The 20,936-nt window shown below is 53.0% G+C and overlaps 1 protein-coding gene across 1 annotated transcript in view; it reads right to left on the bottom strand.

The window, feature by feature from the left end:
* Positions 1-2,323: 2,323 nt before the first annotated feature.
* The window catches only part of PHGDH (phosphoglycerate dehydrogenase), a 31,406-nt gene continuing 12,793 nt past the window's right edge, over positions 2,324-20,936 (bottom strand). Inside the window, exons 6-12 of the mRNA XM_059929068.1 lie at positions 12,191-12,323; positions 11,512-11,660; positions 9,800-9,952; positions 6,032-6,164; positions 4,660-4,790; positions 3,466-3,703; positions 2,324-2,629 (exon numbers count right to left, since the gene is read on the bottom strand). Of these exons, the coding sequence (XP_059785051.1) occupies positions 2,475-2,629; positions 3,466-3,703; positions 4,660-4,790; positions 6,032-6,164; positions 9,800-9,952; positions 11,512-11,660; positions 12,191-12,323 (1,092 nt within the window). The 3' untranslated portion in view covers positions 2,324-2,474. The remainder of the gene's footprint in view (positions 2,630-3,465; positions 3,704-4,659; positions 4,791-6,031; positions 6,165-9,799; positions 9,953-11,511; positions 11,661-12,190; positions 12,324-20,936) is intronic.

The following is a 20,936-nucleotide window of genomic DNA, read 5'->3' as shown; positions in this document are numbered from 1 at the left end:
GCACTGGTCATTGTCACCACTGCACAGAGGTTTCCAGCCCCTTCCTCTCCCCCTCTTCACTGACTTTGATACTAAGCCCTAGGACTTCCTCTGGTAGCTCCGGCATCTACTTCATTAAAACTGACTCCTGCTGGCTCTGAACAAAGCCCTCTCCCCCTGTTTAAGGTCAGCATATGAAGGGATGATTTTCCAGTTGCCCGGTCACCATTTTCACCCTAAGGTCGGCTACTATCATGCAGATAAAGAACTTCCCTATTGGGGCAAAAAATCACCCAGGACAACCTACAGCAGGAGAGGATGGAGTGATGACTTGATAAATGCACTGAGGCCTGTTACACGCATCTCAAGCAAGAATACCAACATGTCACAGTATATTGAAACAGATGTGGAGAGTGGTGCAGCCCACTGACCATGAGGCAACTTCTGGTCTCCAGGGGACATACTAAACACACGCACACACACACACACGCATGTATGTACTTACGTTTCTGAATCTCAGAGTCCCAGGAGCCAGCATTCGGAGGCCAGTTCCCTCCTGTCCCAGTATTTGTCTGCCTCCCTCACTGAGCTTTCAGCAAACCTTCTGCTTCCCAGCCAAGACACACAAGAAGGAAATTCCACTCTAAAGTTAGGCAGTGCAGAGATGCCACAAACCACAGAGAAACGCGAAGGAGTAAACAGCACCAGCTGGATCTTGAACTTGATCTTGCCTTTTTAAATTTAGGAGAGTTTACGTGGACAGCCACAGGACAGGGTGATACAGTGAATGTGTCCCATGCCTTCACAAGCCACCCATGTCTCGGAAGATATTTGGGGATGCTCAAGTAATTTGGGTTTCTAGAATTGTTTTGACCACCTTAGAGCACAGAATATGGTTTGTCTAGGGGCTTCTGAGAAGAGGCTGAGAGGCTGAAGATTGAGCTCAATTTTTAACTGAGTTTTAACTTATCAATCTCAGCCTGTTTTTCTAGCTATTGATGGGCTCCAGCGCCCACTGCCCCCCCTCCCCACCAGATGCTTCTTGATCTCTTTCCAGGCAGAGAGAATGGGCTGTCTGATGTCAGGACACCCCACGTCCAGATCTGGCAGAATATTACCACAAGGGCAAAGGGAGGGCCCTTTGGTGCATGGGATTCTATGTAAGCGACTGAGACCTGGTCGTCTGCTCTTAAAGAAAGACATAGGGATGAAGAAGCCAAGTGCCTCGGGCACTTCCCATACACCACGTTTTTAAGCCATTAAATCCTGAGAGGCTTCGTTATCCCTCTTACTGATGAGGGAACAAAGGCTTAGGGGAATTAAACACTGTGCTCACGGTCAAAGCAGCTCAAAGCCACCTTGCTGTTCAGGCCCATCCCCTTCCAGCTCTGCTACTGCAAGGCCCTAATACACGTTATGAGCTCACAGCAGAGGTCAGCACAGCGAGCGGTTACGGGTGGAGCTTCTACCGACCTTTGGTTCAATCACAGCTCTGAGGCCACAGTGATGGGTTTGCTCCTGCCACTGGCAATCAGCTGCCCGGTGCCGGGCCTTCTTAGCCTGCCTTGTCTCCAAAACAGATGCTGCTGGGCATAAGGTAGGAAGGGATCATCCGCTACAAATGGAGTAAAAAACCCTCAAAAGGTGAAACCCTTAGGGTGCAGGAGTACCATTCTGCCATGTTTTGTGAAAATCATCTTTAAAAAAAAGAAATCAAGTAAGATACTGCCCAACCCATACTGAGCTGGCTTTGTGATCTCACCAAACATCTTCAGGACCTGTGCCTTTACTCACACTTTCTTCCCCTTATGAAACCTTTCCAAACATCTCCTGGGAACCACCATCCACAGCTCTAATTACTTCCTCCTCTGCTCTCAACAGAATTCATGTACACCTGTTGTGGTACTTTCCTCACTGCTTCCAGTGACCTCTGTGTGCTCTGTCCCCCCAGCAGATGGAGACTTCTGTGGGAGCAGCCTGAGCTTTAATCCTCCTCCTCCTAGGCAGAGCATCTAACCCAGTGCCTGGCACATAATGCTGTACATGTTTGTTGAATTATATTTTCAATGTGCATCTAAATTCCCAGATGGAAGGGATATCTGAAATAGCATAGGAATTTGCTCAAATACCTTGAGTTTTGTTCCTGTAAAAATGTCTCTTAAAAACTTGAGAGACAGGAGAGGGGGTTCTCTTCAGAGTACCCACAGGCAGGCGTGCAGTCCACCCATCTGGATCTCCCTTTACATGTCCTACCCTCTTGCAACAAAAGTCCTGCCCCACGGCTGCCTGCGGATGCCCTCTGGTGGCTCTTCAGGGTAATGACAACACAAAGGTGCCCGGAGAGTACGGGGTAGGCTCTTTATTGGGTGGTTATTGCTGTACGACAGGGGTCAGATGAGACACAAGCAGTGTCAGCCCCAGCAATGTGGCTCTCCTCTCCCAGTGGGTGTGTTTCTTCAGGAAATCCCACGAGGCTGGGACAAGTGAGCCCAAGGTTAGAAGTGGAACTGGAAAGCCTCGGTCGTGTGCTGCTTCCAGGGCTCCAGGCTGGGCAGCAGGGAGGAGATGCCCATGACGTGCCAGGTCTCCCCATCTGACACCATTGAGGTCTGGTAGGACAGCAGCTGCACCTCTGCCTCTTCCAGGAGGCCTGGAAGTAGAAGAAACCCCTGGTTGGCACAGGACTCGGGGGAAGGAGAAGCAAGAGGCTGGGAGCAGGCTCACAAGTCTTGAGTTCCCAAGATCAACGTTGCAACGGGGGTGATGGTCTCAGAATCAAAGCGCTGAGACAGGGAACAAAGGGCTCTGCCCAGGTCCCTCAATATTCTGCAGGCTTTAGGAACACCCTGGCCATCAGGCAAGGCAGGGGAGGGAAGATCAGCCACGAAGAGCCAGAGCTGGACTTGCTGGCTGCCAGTTTTATCCAGACCATCAGCAAGGGGGAAAAGCAGGGGAAAGTTCCCCTGGGCAGCTGGCAACGATAGTGAAATTAGGCCCTTTGGGGCCTGTGGACACACTCACTCTCTGCCATACTTGGAAGTGCTCCAGAACTCCCAGTAGCCCGAGCACCAGGGGACAGGAGCAGATCCAAGATGCCCACGACATCTGGAGGGGATGCCCTGACGTGCTTTGTTGGATCAGGCTGGCCACCGCCGGGCCTGCGGTCAGAAGGAAACCTGCAACTTAATTCTGAGCTCCTGGGATACAGCTCTACAGGCAGTTCTCAGCTGTGTCCTTACTGTGGTGAGCACCTGCCTAACAAGAGGGGCTCTGGGGCCCTACCCCTGACGCACCGCTCTACGACCTTAGATAAGGCACTTAACCTCAGAACTCCGTACCGGCTCCCCAAATGTTCTGGAACCTGCGGCAGATCCAGTGATGCCGGCAGGCATGGAGAGGGGCTGAAGGAGGCAGAAGTCCACGGAGCCCAGTCCCAGGACAGAGCCCTCAACACACACCCACCGCTGCCTCAAGGCCCCTCCTCACCAATCATGGTCGGCAGCATCGCAGGGTTGGAGGGGTGAGCCCTGAACATGAGCAGGGGCAGGCCCCGGTGGAGAGGCACCTCCGGTCTGAAGACAGCTCCGTTGAGTGCCTGCAGCACAGGCGTGGTGCCCTGGACCCAGCCCACGGCCTGGTAGGGGGCACCTGCCAGGGCCACGGTCAGGAGGCATTCCCCGCAGCCCTGGTCCCCTGGTGCAGCAGGGCTGTGGGAAGTGGTTACCTGCAGAGAAAAGGCAAAAAGGCACAGTGACGCCCACCCCCTCCCTAGGCCTAATCGCCAATTTATAGGGCTTCAGCCCTGCTGCCACGCTCAGCAGCTCAGGGCGGGGGGAGAGGGCAGATGGGGAAGCCTGGTGGCCCTGAGCGTGAGCTTCCTCCCTAAAGGGAGGGCGAAGAGATCTGCCAGGTGCAGGTAAAGGCTTGGGCTGGACGGTGGGAAGTGGGGAGAAGGTGGGAGGGAGGGAGGCAGGGCTGTGAGAAGGGCTGAGATGAGCAGGACGGTCACCAGAGGCTGATCCAGCCTGGTCCCTCCTTCTCTGACTTACTGCTCCCTGCACAGAAGCAGTGGCCTGCCTGGGATATAGGAGAGCAGTGGGGGGAGAGGAAGGGGGACGTGAGAGCTCTACTGCCCACTGCCTCTGCCAGCTCCCACTGGCTGAGAAACACAGACTTCAGTCTAAAACGGGAACCGGAAGGGAAGACGCCAAAGGGAAGCCACGAGGGGCGGCAGAGGCTAAAAGGATGTGCGGCGAGCTCCCAGAGTTTGCAGACTAACCAGGAACCCGGGTGCCGTGGTAAAGGAGCACTGGTTGGAGAATCGGGGGCCAAGCACGCCGGGCTATCTCCCAGCTCCCAGCCTGACTCCTCGATCTCCTCAGCTGTGAACTGGGGCTACTGCTGCCCCTCCCACTCACAGAGCACTTATACACAAAGCACCTGCACGAGTATTAGTTCACTCGTAGCGATGCTCGGGGCCAGTGGTATCTCCACTCTGCAAGTGAAGAGATCACGGCTACTTCTCACAGGCAGACACTGTCACCTGCAGGACCGGCGCCCAGGGCTCCCGCTCGCTCGGGGAGCAGAGCTGCAAGGTGCTCTGAACGCAGGCGAGAAAAGCAGTGCAGACCCGGGATGGAGGGGATGGAGGGGAGGGGAGGGGAGGGGAGGGGTGCGCACATTGAGGCCGCTCTCGTTCACCAGCAGCTTGGCGTTCACCAGGTTCACCTCCACCTGACGGGAAGCATCCTTCAGGAGGCCGACGATGACGGCGGGGGTCAGGCAGTTCCCAGAGTTCTTCAGGGACAATCCTGGGGACCCAGAGAAGCCGCTGTAAGACCACTGTGTGTAGAACAACAAGGGAGTGGGCAGCACATCGCTGGCCCCGAGCTCTGGGTCACGGCTCCTCACTGACCTGGGGGCCCAACTCCAGCCTGCCAGGCAGTTCTGCTTTCCTCTGCAGGCAGAGAGGTGGCCGGGGTGGGGGACACACGAAGGGTCCAGGCCAGGACACGGGGGACGCGCTACACCAGTTTAAGAAACTCTTCTCCAGAACCCAGCCTAACTCTGCTGCCCCGCACATCTGCCCCTGGCCTGTCCGCCCTGGCTTGCCTGTCATTCCCCAAAGGGACACTTGAAAAATATCCTACTCTTATCTCTACCCGGCACTCATGCCCTTGCCGGCCTCAGGAAATGGAAGCAGGAAGGGGCGACTAAAGCAGCTGGGCCCACGTCCCTGTCTTGTCTCCTTGAGGCCTCGGCACCCCGGCCAGTGAGGCCTCTGGCTCTGTCCCTGCCTGGTACCGGCAATGCTCAGGGTCTACCTGCCTCCACTCCAGTCTCTCCCCACGTGAGGGGATGCCCAACAGTCAACGGGGAGGACAAGCCCCTGCAGGGTTCAGGGGACCGGGGCCCTCCCCGGTCTCTCAACCACGCCTGCACAGGGCTGGACCCACTGCAAAGGCGGCCAGAGCCTGCGGAGGGGCAGACAGCGGGTGCTGCTCCCGTCCCCACTCCCCGGCTGAGCAAATGCCCCTGCGGGCATCAGCCTGCCCGAGGGCCCACCTTAGGATGTCACAGAGCACAAAATGTCCTCACCGCCTGCCTCGTCTGACACACCCGCCCCGGCTTTCACTTCACAGGTGAAGAACTCACAGCTCAGAGAAGGAAAAGTCCCACAGCAGGTAAGCAACTGGGTCAAAACCAGAATAAAATGTTCTGCTGCTTCACCCGGACTCCCTCCACCAATCCTACTGCCTCTCACGTGAAATTCCAAATCTTACGGAGGTCCCTCTTGCACCCCAAACATGCACGTCTTAAAAATACTGCATAAATGTGATTTACGAAAATTAAGTATATTTCCCAATAACTTTGTGTACCCATCCTCCTCAGTAGCAAGCAAGCCATACTCAGACCAAATGTGAAACGCGGAGTCACGAGAGCAGGGTCACCTCTGAGTCCCTCACTGGTCTGTGGCCTGCAGCAGACACACCCGGTGGGGTGCCGAGTCCACGCCCCTCTTCCCTCTCCCTCTGCAGAGTTCCCGGCTCACCCTGTGTTACCACCTGGATGGTCCCTTTGGGGGACCCAGCCCAGGCTTGCATCAGTGCCCCAAGAGCTTCTGCCAGACCAATCCAAGGCTTGGTGTGTGGAGAGAAGGCACTGGTAAGGGCCTGGGCGTTTACCTGCAGAGAAAGGGGAGCAGGGCAGAGGTCAGGAAGGGATGGGACAGGGCACACCTGCCCAACTCGGCTCCCAAACAAGGTCTTATTGTTGAGACTCAGCTCCACGTGGAGAGCAGGTGGCATGGGGCCACCCTTGCTTTGGGTGCCTGGGGGGTGACAACCTCCATTAGCCACCAACAAGGTGACAACAACCTGTTCCCATAGCTGAGGAGAGCTATAGAGCCAGAAAAGGGCACAAAAGGCTAAGACCACTTCAAACTGCCAGACGGGGAGTGGGAAGAAGGGGAGAAGGACATCTCCCTCTTCTCTGAACATGTGCCAGCGCCCCCAAACCCCTCCACCGGAGACTTGTTTCTCCTGTGCTGGGGAAGGAAGATGGGTCTTTGACATAAAACATATGGGGAGGGCTTCCCTGGTGGCGCAGTGGTTAAGAATCCACCTGCCAACGCAGGGCACACAGGTTCGAGCCCTGGTCCGGGAAGATCCCGCATGCCGCGGAGCAACTAAGCCCGTGCACCACAACTACTGAGCCTGCGTTCTAGAGCCCGCGAGCCACAACTACTGAACCCGCGAGCCACAACTACTGAAGCCCACGTGCCTAGAGCCTGTGCTCCACAACAAGAGAAGCCACTGCAATGAGAAGCCCACGCACCGCAACAAAGTGTAGCCCCCGCTCGCCGCAACTAGAGAAAGCCCACGTGCAGCAACGAAGACCCAACGCAGCCAAAACTAAATAGATAAAATAAATACATTTTTTAAAAAATTTTTTTAAAAATAAAAAACATATGGGGAGTCACAGATCACTTGGACCTAGAGTGGTGTGTCTCTCTGGGATGGCATTCCTAATTTGCCTTCATTTTTATTTTCCATGTTGATTTTTTAAAATGTGTTTTTACATTGTCACAAAACACTCTGTCAAAATATCACAATTTGTAAGGCTGGATTTATATACCTTTTTTTTTTTTTGGTCATGCCACGCAGCTTGAGGAATCTCAGCTCCCCAACCAGGGATTGAACCCAGGCCATGGCAGTGAAAGCGCAGAATCCTAAACACTAGACCACCAGGGAACTCCCTGGATTCACACGTTTTTGATGATCCTATCACTCTTTAAAAGTTGACTCCTGTGAAGTCCACCACAGGCCGGCTGGGCAGTTGAAGAAGGCAGAAGCCACGTAATCTTCTGACGTTGTAAGTCTAGGGTCTGGCTGGCTGGACCCCCAGCAGGGACTTGATAACAAAAACCAGCTTGTTCTGTGTCAAAATGTCTATTCCATCTTGTGGCTCTGAGTTAAGTATCTGGCCACTTATGCTGAGGCAACTTGTAAAGAGAACCATCTAAGAAGGATTTAATTAGAAACCCGGGTTGGATGCAAATCAATCAGGCAGCTCTAAGATGTAATGAAAAGAAAACGTGGAGGCTTCTATTCCTGTTTTCATAAAGATACAACTGGCAGAGAATTAAAGAGAGACTTGTGATGACAGAAACAACCAAGGAGGTGGGACACCGCAGCAGACCCTTCTGTGTTAAGGGGCAGCCTGGTGTGATCGCACCCTGCGGCCGGGCCCCCTTTGATCCTCTCCGAAGGGCACAGAAAGGGCAGTGAGTCCCAGAGCTGCAGGGGGAGAACTGAAGGGCCAGGCCACAGCTGGGGTGTGAAAGCCTGCAGCAGGCAGCGGGAAAGTGCTCAACTGAGAAGCCCCAAAGGCAGGCGCCACGCTTGGTCAGATGCCTGCACAGGCCAGGGCGGTGCTTCCCCCAGGTCTGCTGAGTAAAAGGAGCGTCTGTCTTCTCTAGAAGATAAGTGGGAGGCTCCAGGAAGAGCCAATGCACTGGGGCACCAACCTGACCCTAATGCTAGTCTGTGCCTCACGTTAGAGCAGAATTGAACTGGAGAGGACCCGGTAAAGAATGAGGGACAGAGGAGTTTCCCATGTGACAAATGTCTTTCTTACAAATGCCTACTCTACCCCACCAGCCGTTGTGGCTGGAGAGTTCAATTTGCCTAAATTTAACAATTGGACTAGGAGATGTGACCTCTTAAGTAAGAAGGGGACATTTTGTGGGCCCATTTGATGGAGCTGGTGTTAAGGAGTCCCCGTCATGAAAAGGCCTGGAATGCCACCACTCCCTGTATAACTCATAAGGGCTGCACCGCTGAGGGCTGTACCCTGCCTTGTGAGTGGACAGAAAAAAGAAAAGCCCAGCCCAGACTGGGTGGCAATGGTCACGGTGTCCCAAACCTCGCCTGGGTCCCCACCAGCCTCACGGGGGAGAAATGTACCGCTCAGAAGCCCACGGCATGCAAAGGGAGTGAGAAAGCGTGCCCTGTCTTGAGAAGTCCACAGACACAGCGCAGAGAGAGGGTGCAGACATGGATGGGTAAGCGTCCTTGTTGACCACCGAGCTGTGGCCACTGTCAGGCTGTCCCAGCCTGCCCGTCGCACCTGCGATGGCTGTCCCCAAGGAGCCCTCCTACGGGACAGCAGTAGGCGCCCTTATTTTCTCAGGGTGTAGAGGCCACAGTGGCCTGGGCTCTTGAACCAGGGCTGGCAGGGTTGAACAAAGCATCCTGTGTCTCTCCTGCCGCAGTTCTGTCCTCAGAAGCGAAAATGCCTGTGTTGAGGGTCAGCCAGGAGGGTCAGGGACTACCCCCCAGCCGCGCCCCAACTCTCACTCATTATTGGTTAAATGCTCCAGGCAGAGCCACATGAACTGCAGAGGAGCTTACATCCTTTTGGTTTTGGCGGTGTTTTTTTTTGTTTGTTTGTCCTCTGAGAACTTAGAACTTAATTAAGAACTAAGATATAAACTCATGAAACCTCAATAATAGGAGAGAATGTGGCTCACTGCAAAAGGGTTGGGATGGAGCTAGAAAGGCCAAGCAAGTCTTCGTGAAGGGGCAGGTGGCGCGCGAGCCCCCCGATGGACAGCTATGCCTTCCTTATTCACCTCCATATCCCCAAAGGGCTCTGACAGTATCTGGTACCCACTGGAGCTTAGGGACCATCTGAAGACTGAGTGAATGAGACAGGACTTGAAGTATAAAGTCAGGTTCAGCTTGGAAGAGGAACACATGCCAGGAAGGGCCCACTGTGAGCGCAGTCAAGAAACCATGATTGGGGGAAAGAAAGGGGGGCCAGCTGGCTTGGAGGGTTCCTATGGGGAAGACGGGTGCAGGCTTCTGGGCAGGGCATCCCTGCCCAGGCTTCTAAGAGAGATGGGATGAAAGGTGAGCGCTCGGGGTTACGAGGTGAGGACGCCCTCTCAGGGCTTTCTCCACAGGCCGTCCCCCACCTGCCCCTACCTCGGGCATCCCGCCATCATGCGAGCCACACTCCTTCCCTCCCAAGGCCTGTGGAGAACAAAGGAGCCTTTCTCCAGAGGCAGGGCACTGGGAAAAACCACAGTCTCAGCAGTGAGCCTACGATATAAACAAGCTAAGCTGGCTCCCTGCTGCCGGGCCTCAGCTCTCAAGACTAAGCAGGGGCAGCTCCTGCCACCTCACCCAGAGCGCTGGCTCAAGTACGGTCCCTTATCTTCGGCCCCCAGGGCTGAATCTGGTCCCAGCAACAACGCGCCCTTCTGCAGCTCCTCCCTCTGACCTCCGGGCCCAGCCCCACATGGCATACTTACAACTCCCGCCAGAGATTTCCCCTTCACCATGTCCACGAACTGGATGGCAATTTCCTCCCCGCAGCGGCTCTGGGCCTCCTTCGTGCTGGCGCCCAGGTGGGGGCAGCTGATGACATTCTCGTGGTCCACCAAGGCCCGGTTCCGGGGTGGCTCCTGCCCAGAAAGAGACATCTCTGGGTGGGCCGCTACAGATCGGCCCCAGGGAGTTGGAGGGGAAGAGGGCAGGGGTGATGCTGTCTCCTACTTCTGTAAGAGGTCACTGGACTCAATAATAACCGTCTTCCTCATGAATGTTGCATCACAGCAGAGTAGACAGAGCTGTAGACCGGATTCCAATCTCAGCTCCACCACTTACTACCTATGTGCTTTTGGGCAAATCTCCATCTCTCTGAGCCTCAGTTTCCCTATCTATAAAATGGGTTACTACTACCTATCTCCTAACACTATTATGGAGATTATGCAGTAATAAAGGAGGTTCTCAACCAGTGGTAGCTGTTATAGCTGATATTGGTTTTTCCCCTCTACCCACTGCCCCAACACCAGTCCACCCCTCAGCACTTACTGTCAGCTCTTAGCACAGAGGCAGGCTCTTTGTGGGCATTCCACACGGGTGTTGCATCCTGGTTCTCACCAGGACAGGCGGCCCATCTGGCCACCCCTACCCCACCCTCCAGTGCCCCTTCCACCCCTTCTGCTCACCGGGCACAATGTGGGGGCCTTGGACATGTTACTTAGGCCTCCTCTCTTCTGGTCATTCTCCCCAGGACTCTATCGGCTCCCACGGGATTTGGCCACATAGGTCTGTGAGTGCCGGCCGCAGAGTAGTAAGTGCCATGGGGAGGCCAAAAAGAGCGAGGGGAAGGTGCTGTGTTAGGGAGACGGCGATACAAACAAGGGTCAGGCACACCCTTGCCTTCAAGGAGCTGACGATGTAGCTCCTTGTGACCAGGACCACAAACCCAATGCATGCTGTGCCCTGGGCAGGGAACAGACACTGAGTGCTACAGGGGGTCAGAGGGCCAGGGTCTTGCCAAGGTCACAAAGCTGGTAACCAGCAAACCCCCATTGCCTAATCCAAAGCCCGTGCTTTTTCCCTGATCTCCGATGCTGAAGTGGGATTTTTAAGAGAGGTGGACAGGATTCACGTGGGAACGCTATCGGGTGTGAGGGCAGGATGGGGGCAGTGGGTGAGCAGATGCTACATCTCTGCTCCTGCACAGAGACCTAGGGACAGCAGCCTCTGGGACCAGGGGAGCACGTCTAACCAGTATCCTCGGCTTCCTCCCCTCTGCGGGAAGAGAGGAAGGGAAAGGAAGGCCAACAGACACTGGGTGGAATGTCTTCTTGGCAGTGGGAGTCATTTCACCAGAGATCTGTATCAATACCTTAAACCCCTCTCTGCCTGCCCCAAATCCTCCACCTCAGAACTGATCTGCTGCTCTGTCTTCCTCTGAACTTATCAACAGCGTAGCCGTCCAGGAGCCCGAGCCCAGGAATGGGTCCTATATAAAATCTGAGTCTTGCAGAAGACAGCACAGCTGCCTCTGTACCGGGCTCTGCACCGGGCTCTTCAAACCACAGACGTGTTATTTTTGGCGACACAACTTCTCCCGCTAGAGACAGGAAGCTCAAGGTCTTTGCACAGCTGGGCTTGCAGCCCAAGTCTCTCTGCTCTGGTCTCCCCTCCCCACCGACACTGAGCAGGCACTCACTTCTGCGAACACGTCCAGCGCGGCTCCGGCACACTGACCCGACTGCAGGGCCCGGAGCAGGGCGCCTTCATCCACAATCCCTCCGCGAGCACAGTTCACCACACGCACCCCCTTCTTGCACTGGGCGAAGGTGCTGTCGTTCAGCAGGCCTGGAACGGAGGGAGGAGCTTTCCTGCGGCAATGGTGTGGGGATCCCCGTGTTCTCCCCACTGCACTGGCAACCGCACCAGCTCCAGAGGCCCTCTCTTCCCCCCACCAGCTCTTCCCCACACACCTCCTTTCTGGGGGACCACGGTCTTTCTGGTCTCACTGCTCCCTTCTCAGATGCTCTGGGGCAGGAGTCCTTGTCATGGATTTGGACCAGACTCAATTTAGAAACATCCCAAATATCCCTGAGATATTAGTGCTTCCTGCAGTGGTCCCAGGAAGTATTCATGGGGTCACTGGTGTTGCATGTTGACCCAGCTCACCCAGACCCTGTGCATTTCCAGCCAACTCACCCCTCCTCGGTCTGATGCAAGGCCGTGTAACAAGACATCACCATGCTCCATGCTCACAGGATCTGGATGGGCCACCGCCACAGCTGGTCCCCAGCATAGGCAGAAAACCCAGACCGAGGGCCCACCCTTATCTGGTCTGTGGCTTCTGTGGCCAACCCACAAGGTAGGGGCACACCTACCTGTGGTGGAAGGCAGGAGAGGTGTGTGCACAGTGATAAAGTCACAGAGAGGCCAGATCTCCTCCAAGGGCACCTGCTGCACACCGAAGGAGGCCGAGACCTCTGGCGAAATGATGGGGTCATACCCTATGGTCTGGGGAAGTCAGAGAGGGAGCGTAAGTGTCACTGTTAATTATTAGCACTGGTATTATTAGTCATGGCAACCATTTATGGAGCACTGACCCTGTGCCCCGCACTACAGTTAAGCCTTCCCCAACACCTGTCTACCTCTCACGACAATACAACCGTGTTGGCACTATTCTTCTTCCTTCATTAGAGCTGAAGGAAGTGGAGCTTACACACTGGAGGGGGCGGCGCCAGAGTTCAAAGGCAGGTTCACCCACCTCCAAGCTCTGAACCACGAATGGGTGCAGGAACAGCTGGTGTGCGGTTGGACCAGTGGAGCTCAGACGCCCTTGGAAAGTGGGGAGCCCACGTGAGGCAGGACGATCCTGTGGGAAGCGGTGACGCGGTCGGAGGGCACAAGGGAAATGGGGGAGAAGCTGGCTGCAGCCGGAGGCCCCACAGGCCAGAAGACAGAGGCAGATGCACTGCCCACTTCAACAGAGTGAGGAAGAGATGAGGGAGGAGGGCAGTGGTGGTGCTGAGCGGGTTACCAAGGAGACGGGACCCGCCACTGGGGAAGAGGGTGAAACACCAGTGCTGACACCGGCGGGGAGAGTACGGTCCCCTCTCTTGAAGTTTCTTTTAACAAGACTTAAAGTGCATCTCGTTTTGGAAGGCACAACTTGGTGACTAATCGCGCAGAGAGGTATAAATGACTAACGACAAATCCTTTCAACAAGGCAGGTTTGACTGGGGTGGGGAAGGACACCAAGAGGAGGAAAGTGAGACATAAAGGCACCGTGGGTGCGGAGGACCCAGAAAGAAGCCTGGTCTGGGCTGGCCGGGGAAGGGGTGGGCCCCCAAAGCAGAGGGACCTCCCTGAGGCTGCGGAGAAGGAGGGAAGTTTGACTCCTGGGAGATGGGGACAGACAAGAAACTCGGGGGTGTAAACTTCATCAACACTATGAAATCAGCTACAGGTCATCACATATTGATGGGAAGAGGGAAAGCTGGAGAAGACAAAGCTCAGGAGAAGGAAGAAAGGACACAGACTCATAGCTGATAATGGCAAACATCTTTAGCATTCACTATGTGTCTCAAACCTCCTTAGGTACTATTAGTTCCCTGTTTTACATATGAGGAAACTAAGGCGGAGGTTAAATGCTTTAGCCAAGGTCATAAAAGTAGCAAGTGGTAGAGCTGGGACACAAGTATTCTGACTCCAGGGCCTGCACTCCTAATGCCTACCCTCTAATCAGGGGTGGAGTGAGGAGCCCATAGTCCCACCTGAGAAAACAGGAGAAGAATGAGATGGAAACATCTCTCCTACATCAGAAGGAATCTTGGGTGTCAGCCACACACCTCTCAGCAGGGACAATGCTTTAAAGGTTGCCAAGGCAGCACAAGCAGCAGGGATGCATGTGCAACCAGGTGAAAATCATCCACCTCTTGCAACAGCAAAGACCTACCCGCTTTCTGCCTGGTCTGCCCCGGAAGCCTTCCCAGGGCTTTCTCCATGGGCTTGGTCCATGTCTCAAAGGCATGGATGTCCTCAAGAAGGCCGGACAGCCGACTGAGCTGGGCAGGCTGGCAGGACCCAGGGTACGGCCTCTGAACAAGTGAACCAGGAGCTGGGCCTGAGTCCTGCCTCAGTCGCTGTCGACTGTGTGTCAAGGTGCAAGTCAGTGCCTCCAGACCTGGGTCCTCCACTCTACGTAAAGAAGCAGGTGGATGATTTCAAAGTCACCCGCTGCTCTGACTTCCAACAATTCAATATTCCACGAAAAGAAAGCTCCCTTAGCCCTGAGAAAATGTACAGAGTTGGCCCAGGATTAAACAAAAACAAACAGAAAGAACTTCAACAGTGGTCACCTCTAGGTGGTAGGATTAACTTTTCCCCTTTATGCTTTCCTACGCTCATTTAACTTTCCCCCACTGATCATGAATTTCTTTTGAAATTAGGGAAATATACAAGTTATTTTAGAAAATAATGGCACAGAAGATTGCTATATCAAGTCAGCACTCCTAGAGAGGAAACTGAAAACGGTTATGAACGAGGTGTCGCTTTTGGATCACATTTTTCATCATCAGCCTTGTGGGACAAAAAACGCTGGGTGGGTCCCACTCCGACCTCCGGCAGAGGTTTGGGAGAAAGAGGCTGCCTCCCGGACGCCCTACAGGATCGTGAGCTCGTGACCACCTCAGCCCCACGTGGCCATTACCCCAGATGTAACCTCCTCATTTCTCGTGGGGAGGATGAAACGCCTGGGGGAGGGGAGGGGATCCTGCCCTGTGTTCTCACAAGTCTTCTTTGTCCGTGGGCTCTGAGGCTGGCTGGAACAACGGCCCCGTTCATCTCTAAGCCAGATGTACTTTTCCTCATGTGGAGCGGGGAGAGGACAGGGACACCAACGGAGGTCACACAGCCAAGCCCGATGGAGGGGGTTCACACAACTCTATTGGCTCTGGGCTCCTAGGAGCCAAGAAGCAGCATGGGGCTGCCGGGAGGAAGGGTCCTGCAGGCCAAGCCTGGCCCAGTGCCCCCGCTGCAGCTGCCTGGGGCTAAAGGGAAGTGGACAGGGTGGGGTGGGGGGAAGAGGAGGGATAAGCATCTGCCACAGCAGTCAGCAGGCCCCGACTCAGCTTTCTTTCACAGAGAAACAGTACCTCGTTCATCTGCAGACAACTGCAGGGGAAGAATTCTACCCTGTTCTAACTTTTCACTCAAAATACCCAGGGCGGACAGGAGTTGAACTCAACTAAGGGCTGGGCTTCTTATATCAGGGGGACCACGTTGCCAGAGATAAAAAGGGTGATATCAGGCCTGAGTCGGGTCCTAATGTATCCTGGATAGGTCAGATGTCCTCATGTGCAGAAGTCAGGGCACTCGCGGTTACACACATCTATGATGCACTCACGGTTACACACATCTATGATTCCTAGAGACGAGCCTTGGGGAGCTGCATAAAGGGATGCCCCACCTCACCCCACGCCAGGACTCCTGATGTTGGGGCAGCAGAGGAACCCTAGATTTTCAAGCGGTGCTCCAGGGCGACCTCCTAGCTGCCGTCCTAGAAGGCAGCCTTGGGAGGCTGGGCACGCTGCTCCCGGTCCCCCAGCTGACCGTGGATGGAGGAGAGCCAGGAGGCCTGCAAGGTAAAGGGGCTCCAACAGAGGAGCCTAACGGTCTCGCCCTCTCTCTACCCCAGAGCCAATCTTCGGGCTTAGCGTTGGTGCTCTCCCCCAACACGATGAAACCTTACACAGAAACTCAGTATAAAACCAGATCAGGGGCTTCCCTGGTGGCGCAGTGGTTGAGAATCTGCCTGCCAATGCAGGGGACACGGGTTCGAGCCCTGGTCTGGGAGGATCCCACATGCCGCGGAGCAACTAGGCCCGTGAGCCACAGTTACTGAGCCTGCGCGTCTGGAGCCTGTGCTCCGCAACAAGAGAGGCCACGATAGTGAGAGGCCCGCGCACCGCGATGAAGAGTGGCCCCCGGCTTGCCGCGACTAGAGAAAGCCCTCGCACAGAAACGAAGACCCAACACAGCCAAAAATTAATTAATTAATTAATTAATTTAAATAAATAAATAAATAAAACCAGATCAATTCGAAGGTGCAGAGGTGAAGGCCCAGAGCCCCACCACCTGCTCTCTTTCTGGGCCCATACCCCAGGTCCTTATTCTATATCTGAAAGTATTTGAAAACCACTGCTCTAGGGCAGTCGGAATTCCAGGTACCAGACTGAGATGGCAGCTGCCTGTCCGGCGAATGGCTGAGCACAGGGACACGGGGCAGGGGCTGATTAACGAGCAGGGATCAGGAATAAAGACGGCGGTGGTGGAGTGGGGCAAAGAGCCCCAGATTGGAACTCAGGAGGCCCAGAGTCTGAGCTGGACTCCACCCCTTATTCGTCCTATTATCTTGAGCGTATCACATAACCTCCCTGGTCCTCAGTTTCCTTATCTGTAAAACTGGGGTAATAATAGTGACCCCAGAGGGTCATTGTAAGCACAGTATCTAACACAGCAGATCTCAGTAAATATTAGCAGGACCTGAAAGAATCGGTGACAACTGGTGCCTCGGGTTCAACGTCCATCCCTCTGGGCTAAGGTCAGACTCATCACAACACTGGCCAAAAAGAAACTGTTAAGAGATGCTGGTCTGCTCCTCACAGAAAACCCTGAAAAGAAAGTGCAAGGCTCAGCCCCTGGCTGGCTGGGGCCTGTTGACCCATTCTAGGGGACAGGCCAGCTTGAGTGAGTTGAGCCTCCAGAGTTATAACCTGTTATCCAGCAACACTATTGAGAAAAAGTTTCAAGCAGAAAGAACATTACAGAGTGCAAGACCCAAATGATTCAGAACACCAGCAGGCTGCAGGCTGCAGGCTGCCAGAATTACACTGAAACCCACATCTGCACCTGTGGCTCAAAGCAAAGTCAGCAGCTGCTCTAAGGTGGAAACCAAGGCTCCTTCTAGGCCTGTGCTGGCATAAGTGGGCTCCTCCCCCACCGATCTCCGCCTGGCTAAGCTCCCCCTTCCTTAAGTGACCAGACAGTCACAAAGAAAGGAAGGGAAAGGGGTGGTCCACCCCCAGTATCTGAGCCCAAGAAGGTCTCTCCTTACAGCTCCTGTGATATGAAGGGGAGCCCTTTTTTTTCTTTAACTATTTAATAGCTTTTATTCTACACATTTATAAAAGTAACAGTTTTACCAGGGAAATAGTTTTCACCCAACCACCATATATCTGAAAGTATTATGTTGAAGTATAAACTCAAAATGAGGCCAAGTGGAATCAGTAATACTGGGGCTCATAATGTAGGAGCTGAGACTTCCCAGGTCTGGAGGAGTTCCATGACCCTAGAAGAGCAGGTACTGCTGTCACTTGGAGCAAGAATGGTAGACAGAGGTCCTGCATCAGCTACACTTTTTTAGTATTGGTGAAAATGAAAACCGTCCATCTGTTTTGATGCCTGTTCAGTCACACAAGAGAAAGCCATGAATGGTGCCCCGCTTTCACAGTCCTGTTTGCTTAGGGAGGACATTTTCCCTGGGCATGATGGAAAAACGGGGAAAACCATGATTTCATCTGTTACACTTTTTTTTGCACACACTTTTCACCAAAACATTTTCCTTGTAACAAAATGAAACTATCCGAAGAGTAGTTCCGGATAGTTTAAATCCTGATACCTTAGAGAGGGTCAGATAATAGTTGTCCATTAGCAGCTTAATTAGTGATGAACAGCCTGGTGACAGATCAGGAACAGGATCTGTTCCCAGGTGCCAGGAGAGAAGAGGATGATAAAGATAACCTTTACAAGCTTTGCTGTTTCGCCCGAGCCAGCCCAGCCGGAACTGCTCAAAGTGTCCCCTACGACTACTGGTCCACTCTATGTCTTTAATTAGGTTGTTCTCCCAAGTTACTGTAACAAACCCAGTCCTTAACAATTTGACACCATTGCCTAGGACCACACAGTAAACTCACTGCCAGGACCATTTCACAGTTTAAAGAAAGTGGTAGCCCATTGGGATGACGGATGTTCACAGACGTCAGGGCTCACAGGGCATCTGCGTCTATGTTCACACCCCCTCTTCACATGCTGGCCAAGTGGTTATCCGGTCTTGCAGGTATATCTGCAGAGATGCGGGACTCACTCCCTCCTGAGACCATTCATTCCATTGGGGGCCAGCTCTGTAGCTCTGCCCCTCCAGCTTACACCTAGTGGTCCTCCCTGGATCTACTTCTTAGAGAGAATGACTCTTCTATAGGACTTCTATTTAGCTATTTGAAGGCCTCCACTATGACTCCCAAGTCTTGATGGGCCCAGTGACCCCAGTGCCTTCAGCCCATTCTTAGGAAACACAGACATGAGGTCCCTCACCATCACCCTCTGTCTCCAAAGCTTTCACAGTCTCCCAGAACTTGGGATCTTTGACTGCTCAAATACTCACACAGGGGCTGATCAGTACAGAGCGTGAAGAATGTCACCTCCCTTGCTCTGAATGTCATGCTTCTTTTAATGCTGCCAAAAGTCACATAAACTTTTCTATCAATCACATCACTCACTGTTAACCACACTGCACTGTTGTCAAAGGCCTCCTCCCCTAGAAAAAGCCTTTTATACTCACCTCTACACCCAAGTCTAGTTGCTCTGGAGGCTCATATGTAGGGCACTGATGTATCCCAAACAAAGTTTCTATTACAGTGCCCAACTATCCTAGACTTCGAATGTCTTTTAGGACCTGATTCTGCACTTTTAATTATTTACTACTTTTCTCCCTGCTTCCCGTCATCCACAAATGACACATCATCCAGGCTGTTGATGAGAATGGTGGACAAGGCAGAGCCCTGCACCATCCTGTACAGTCTCCCTACAGACTGAGTCGGATCCATCTTTCAACCAGTTACTAAACCCTTCTTAGCACCATGCTCACGGTCTCCATCTTAACCGCAAGGGTATCATGAAAGACCTCACCAATGCTTGCTAAAGTCCACATCTGCAAACAATCTAAATGTCCATCACTGAGGGAATAGCCAAATAAAAGCAATTTATCCCTACAAAGGAATTCCATGCAACAGTTTTAAAATATGGTAAATCTATTTATTCCAAGACATACGTTTTTATCTTAACAACATGCACAATATTCCATTCTCTCTAGAAATAGAATTCCTCTATAGGCATAGAACTGTATGCATTCCATATAAATGCATAGAAAAAATCTGAGATGACACAGATCAAACTGACGTTACCTGTGAGGAAACTCTGATTGGTATGGTCATCTAGGAGACCTTTATCTATATTTCAGTTTTTATGAGAATGCACTGACTTATTACATGATTACAATATAATTTTAAATAGTCAAGATACATGACATCTAGGGAGTCCCATGATATTACCAGTTTAATACTGATTTCCAAAGAGAGACCAAGACTAGTTTGAAACAACTTGTGTTTCATAAACGCTAATCAGACAGCATCCTGTTTGGATGCTGATAAATCATCTCTTTTACAATTTGTTCAAGAATCTTCCTTCCTTGCCCTTTAGAAAACCTTGCTCTCCACAACTGCTTGAACATGAACCGAGGTTCAGATGATGCAGGTCAGTGACCTGCTGCCCTGAGACGAGATTAAGAATGTGTTGGGACCTGACATCCCGAGGTGTGTTTCGGGTTTTCAAAGAGCATGTCCCAGAAGCAAGACAGTCTAGAGTAACCCTCCAGAGACATCTGGACAGAAGAAACCCCCAGCGAAGCAGCTACATGCTGCAACACAAAAAAGGCACCCAACATCCTCAAAACCATGCTGGGAATAAAACATGTGGGCATGTGGTGAGTGCTATGCCAGAGACACAGATTAACACTCGTAAGCAGGCTCTAGGCACCTCTGAGCTGGGCCCTGTCAGTCACTTCCGCTGCTGATGCTCAAGGTGCTACATCCCTCTGTGCCTCTAGGAAGCAGCCCTGGCAGCGGTTAAGTAGCTGAGTGGTGCCAAAGGAACAGACAAGCTTATCTTATCCATCACTTCAATTATTCAAGACATGAGGTGGGACTTCTTGTCTGACTTCAGTCACTGCCAAAGTCTCAAGTCCTTGACAATGAGTGTTCCTGAGCTAGAAGAGCCTGGAGTGCTGGGGCACCATGCGGGAGTGCACGTGACAGAATGGCTGCTGGGGCCTGGCAACCATCCCAAAGTCACTGTATCATCAATGAAACGCTCACCTGTTTGGTTACCTGTGCCCCGAGTTTTACTTCACCCTGACCCCTGCTTTTAGATGATCAGAATTTTTCATGAGCAGAACCTTTACCTTGATCCCTCACCAATGAGGAAAAAGGAGAAAGTGCTCCCTGTGGCTTATGGCACCTCACCACCCCAGCACAACCACCCCTGCACAAAGGCACAACCACCCCTGCACAAAGGACGTGGCTTTGGTTTGTTTCCATGATCAATGGATCCTGCTGGGCCACACCCACCTCTCACAGGGAGCCAGAAAAATATCCCCGTCCTTCCCAGTGCGGGGTGGGGGGCGCTTAGAAACGATGTCTGGCTGACTTCAATTAATAGGGTGGGAAGTAGAGGCAGGGGAGAGAAGATGTGGATTGTGGTACAATGGGATGCCCACCTGGTTCTTATCCGTCGTCCATTTACTGCGAGCCCTTAGCAAAAACTTACAAACTCCAGAGGTCGACATAAAATTAAGGGTTAATCTATAAAGTCTCTTCTAACGCAATGAAGGTGGGAGGGACATACAGAAAGGAAGGAGCAAGGGAAAAAGGGAAAATTCCATAGCAGCTTTATGTAAATTTTTCTAGAACTGAAATGATCTGATTTTCAAAACCATTTTCCTTAATGTTTAACTAAAGCTTTCCTGGCTGCAGTTTGAACCCACAATCCCTCCCTCAACAGTCACAGGAAACATGGAGACGGCCACCAGCCGACCCAGCGGCCACATCTCTCTGGCCCACCTGGGCAGCCCTGTGGGCTTCCTCTCTTGGCTGAATGGCTTCCCGCCTCGGCAAGGTCTCCTGGATTGGCCCCGGGGACTGGGGGTGGCACTGCTACTGATGACAGCCCTCCCTCAACTAGAAGAACTACTGAGCTCCCAGCATAGTATAAGAGAGAGCCCTGGTGGGCGGCGGG

The sequence above is a fragment of the Balaenoptera ricei genome, chromosome 1 (assembly GCF_028023285.1).
Source record: "Balaenoptera ricei isolate mBalRic1 chromosome 1, mBalRic1.hap2, whole genome shotgun sequence".
NCBI classification, from domain to species: domain Eukaryota; kingdom Metazoa; phylum Chordata; class Mammalia; order Artiodactyla; family Balaenopteridae; genus Balaenoptera; species Balaenoptera ricei.
Note: the sequence above shows the minus strand (reverse complement) of the source record. Positions and strands in the feature narration are given on the sequence as shown.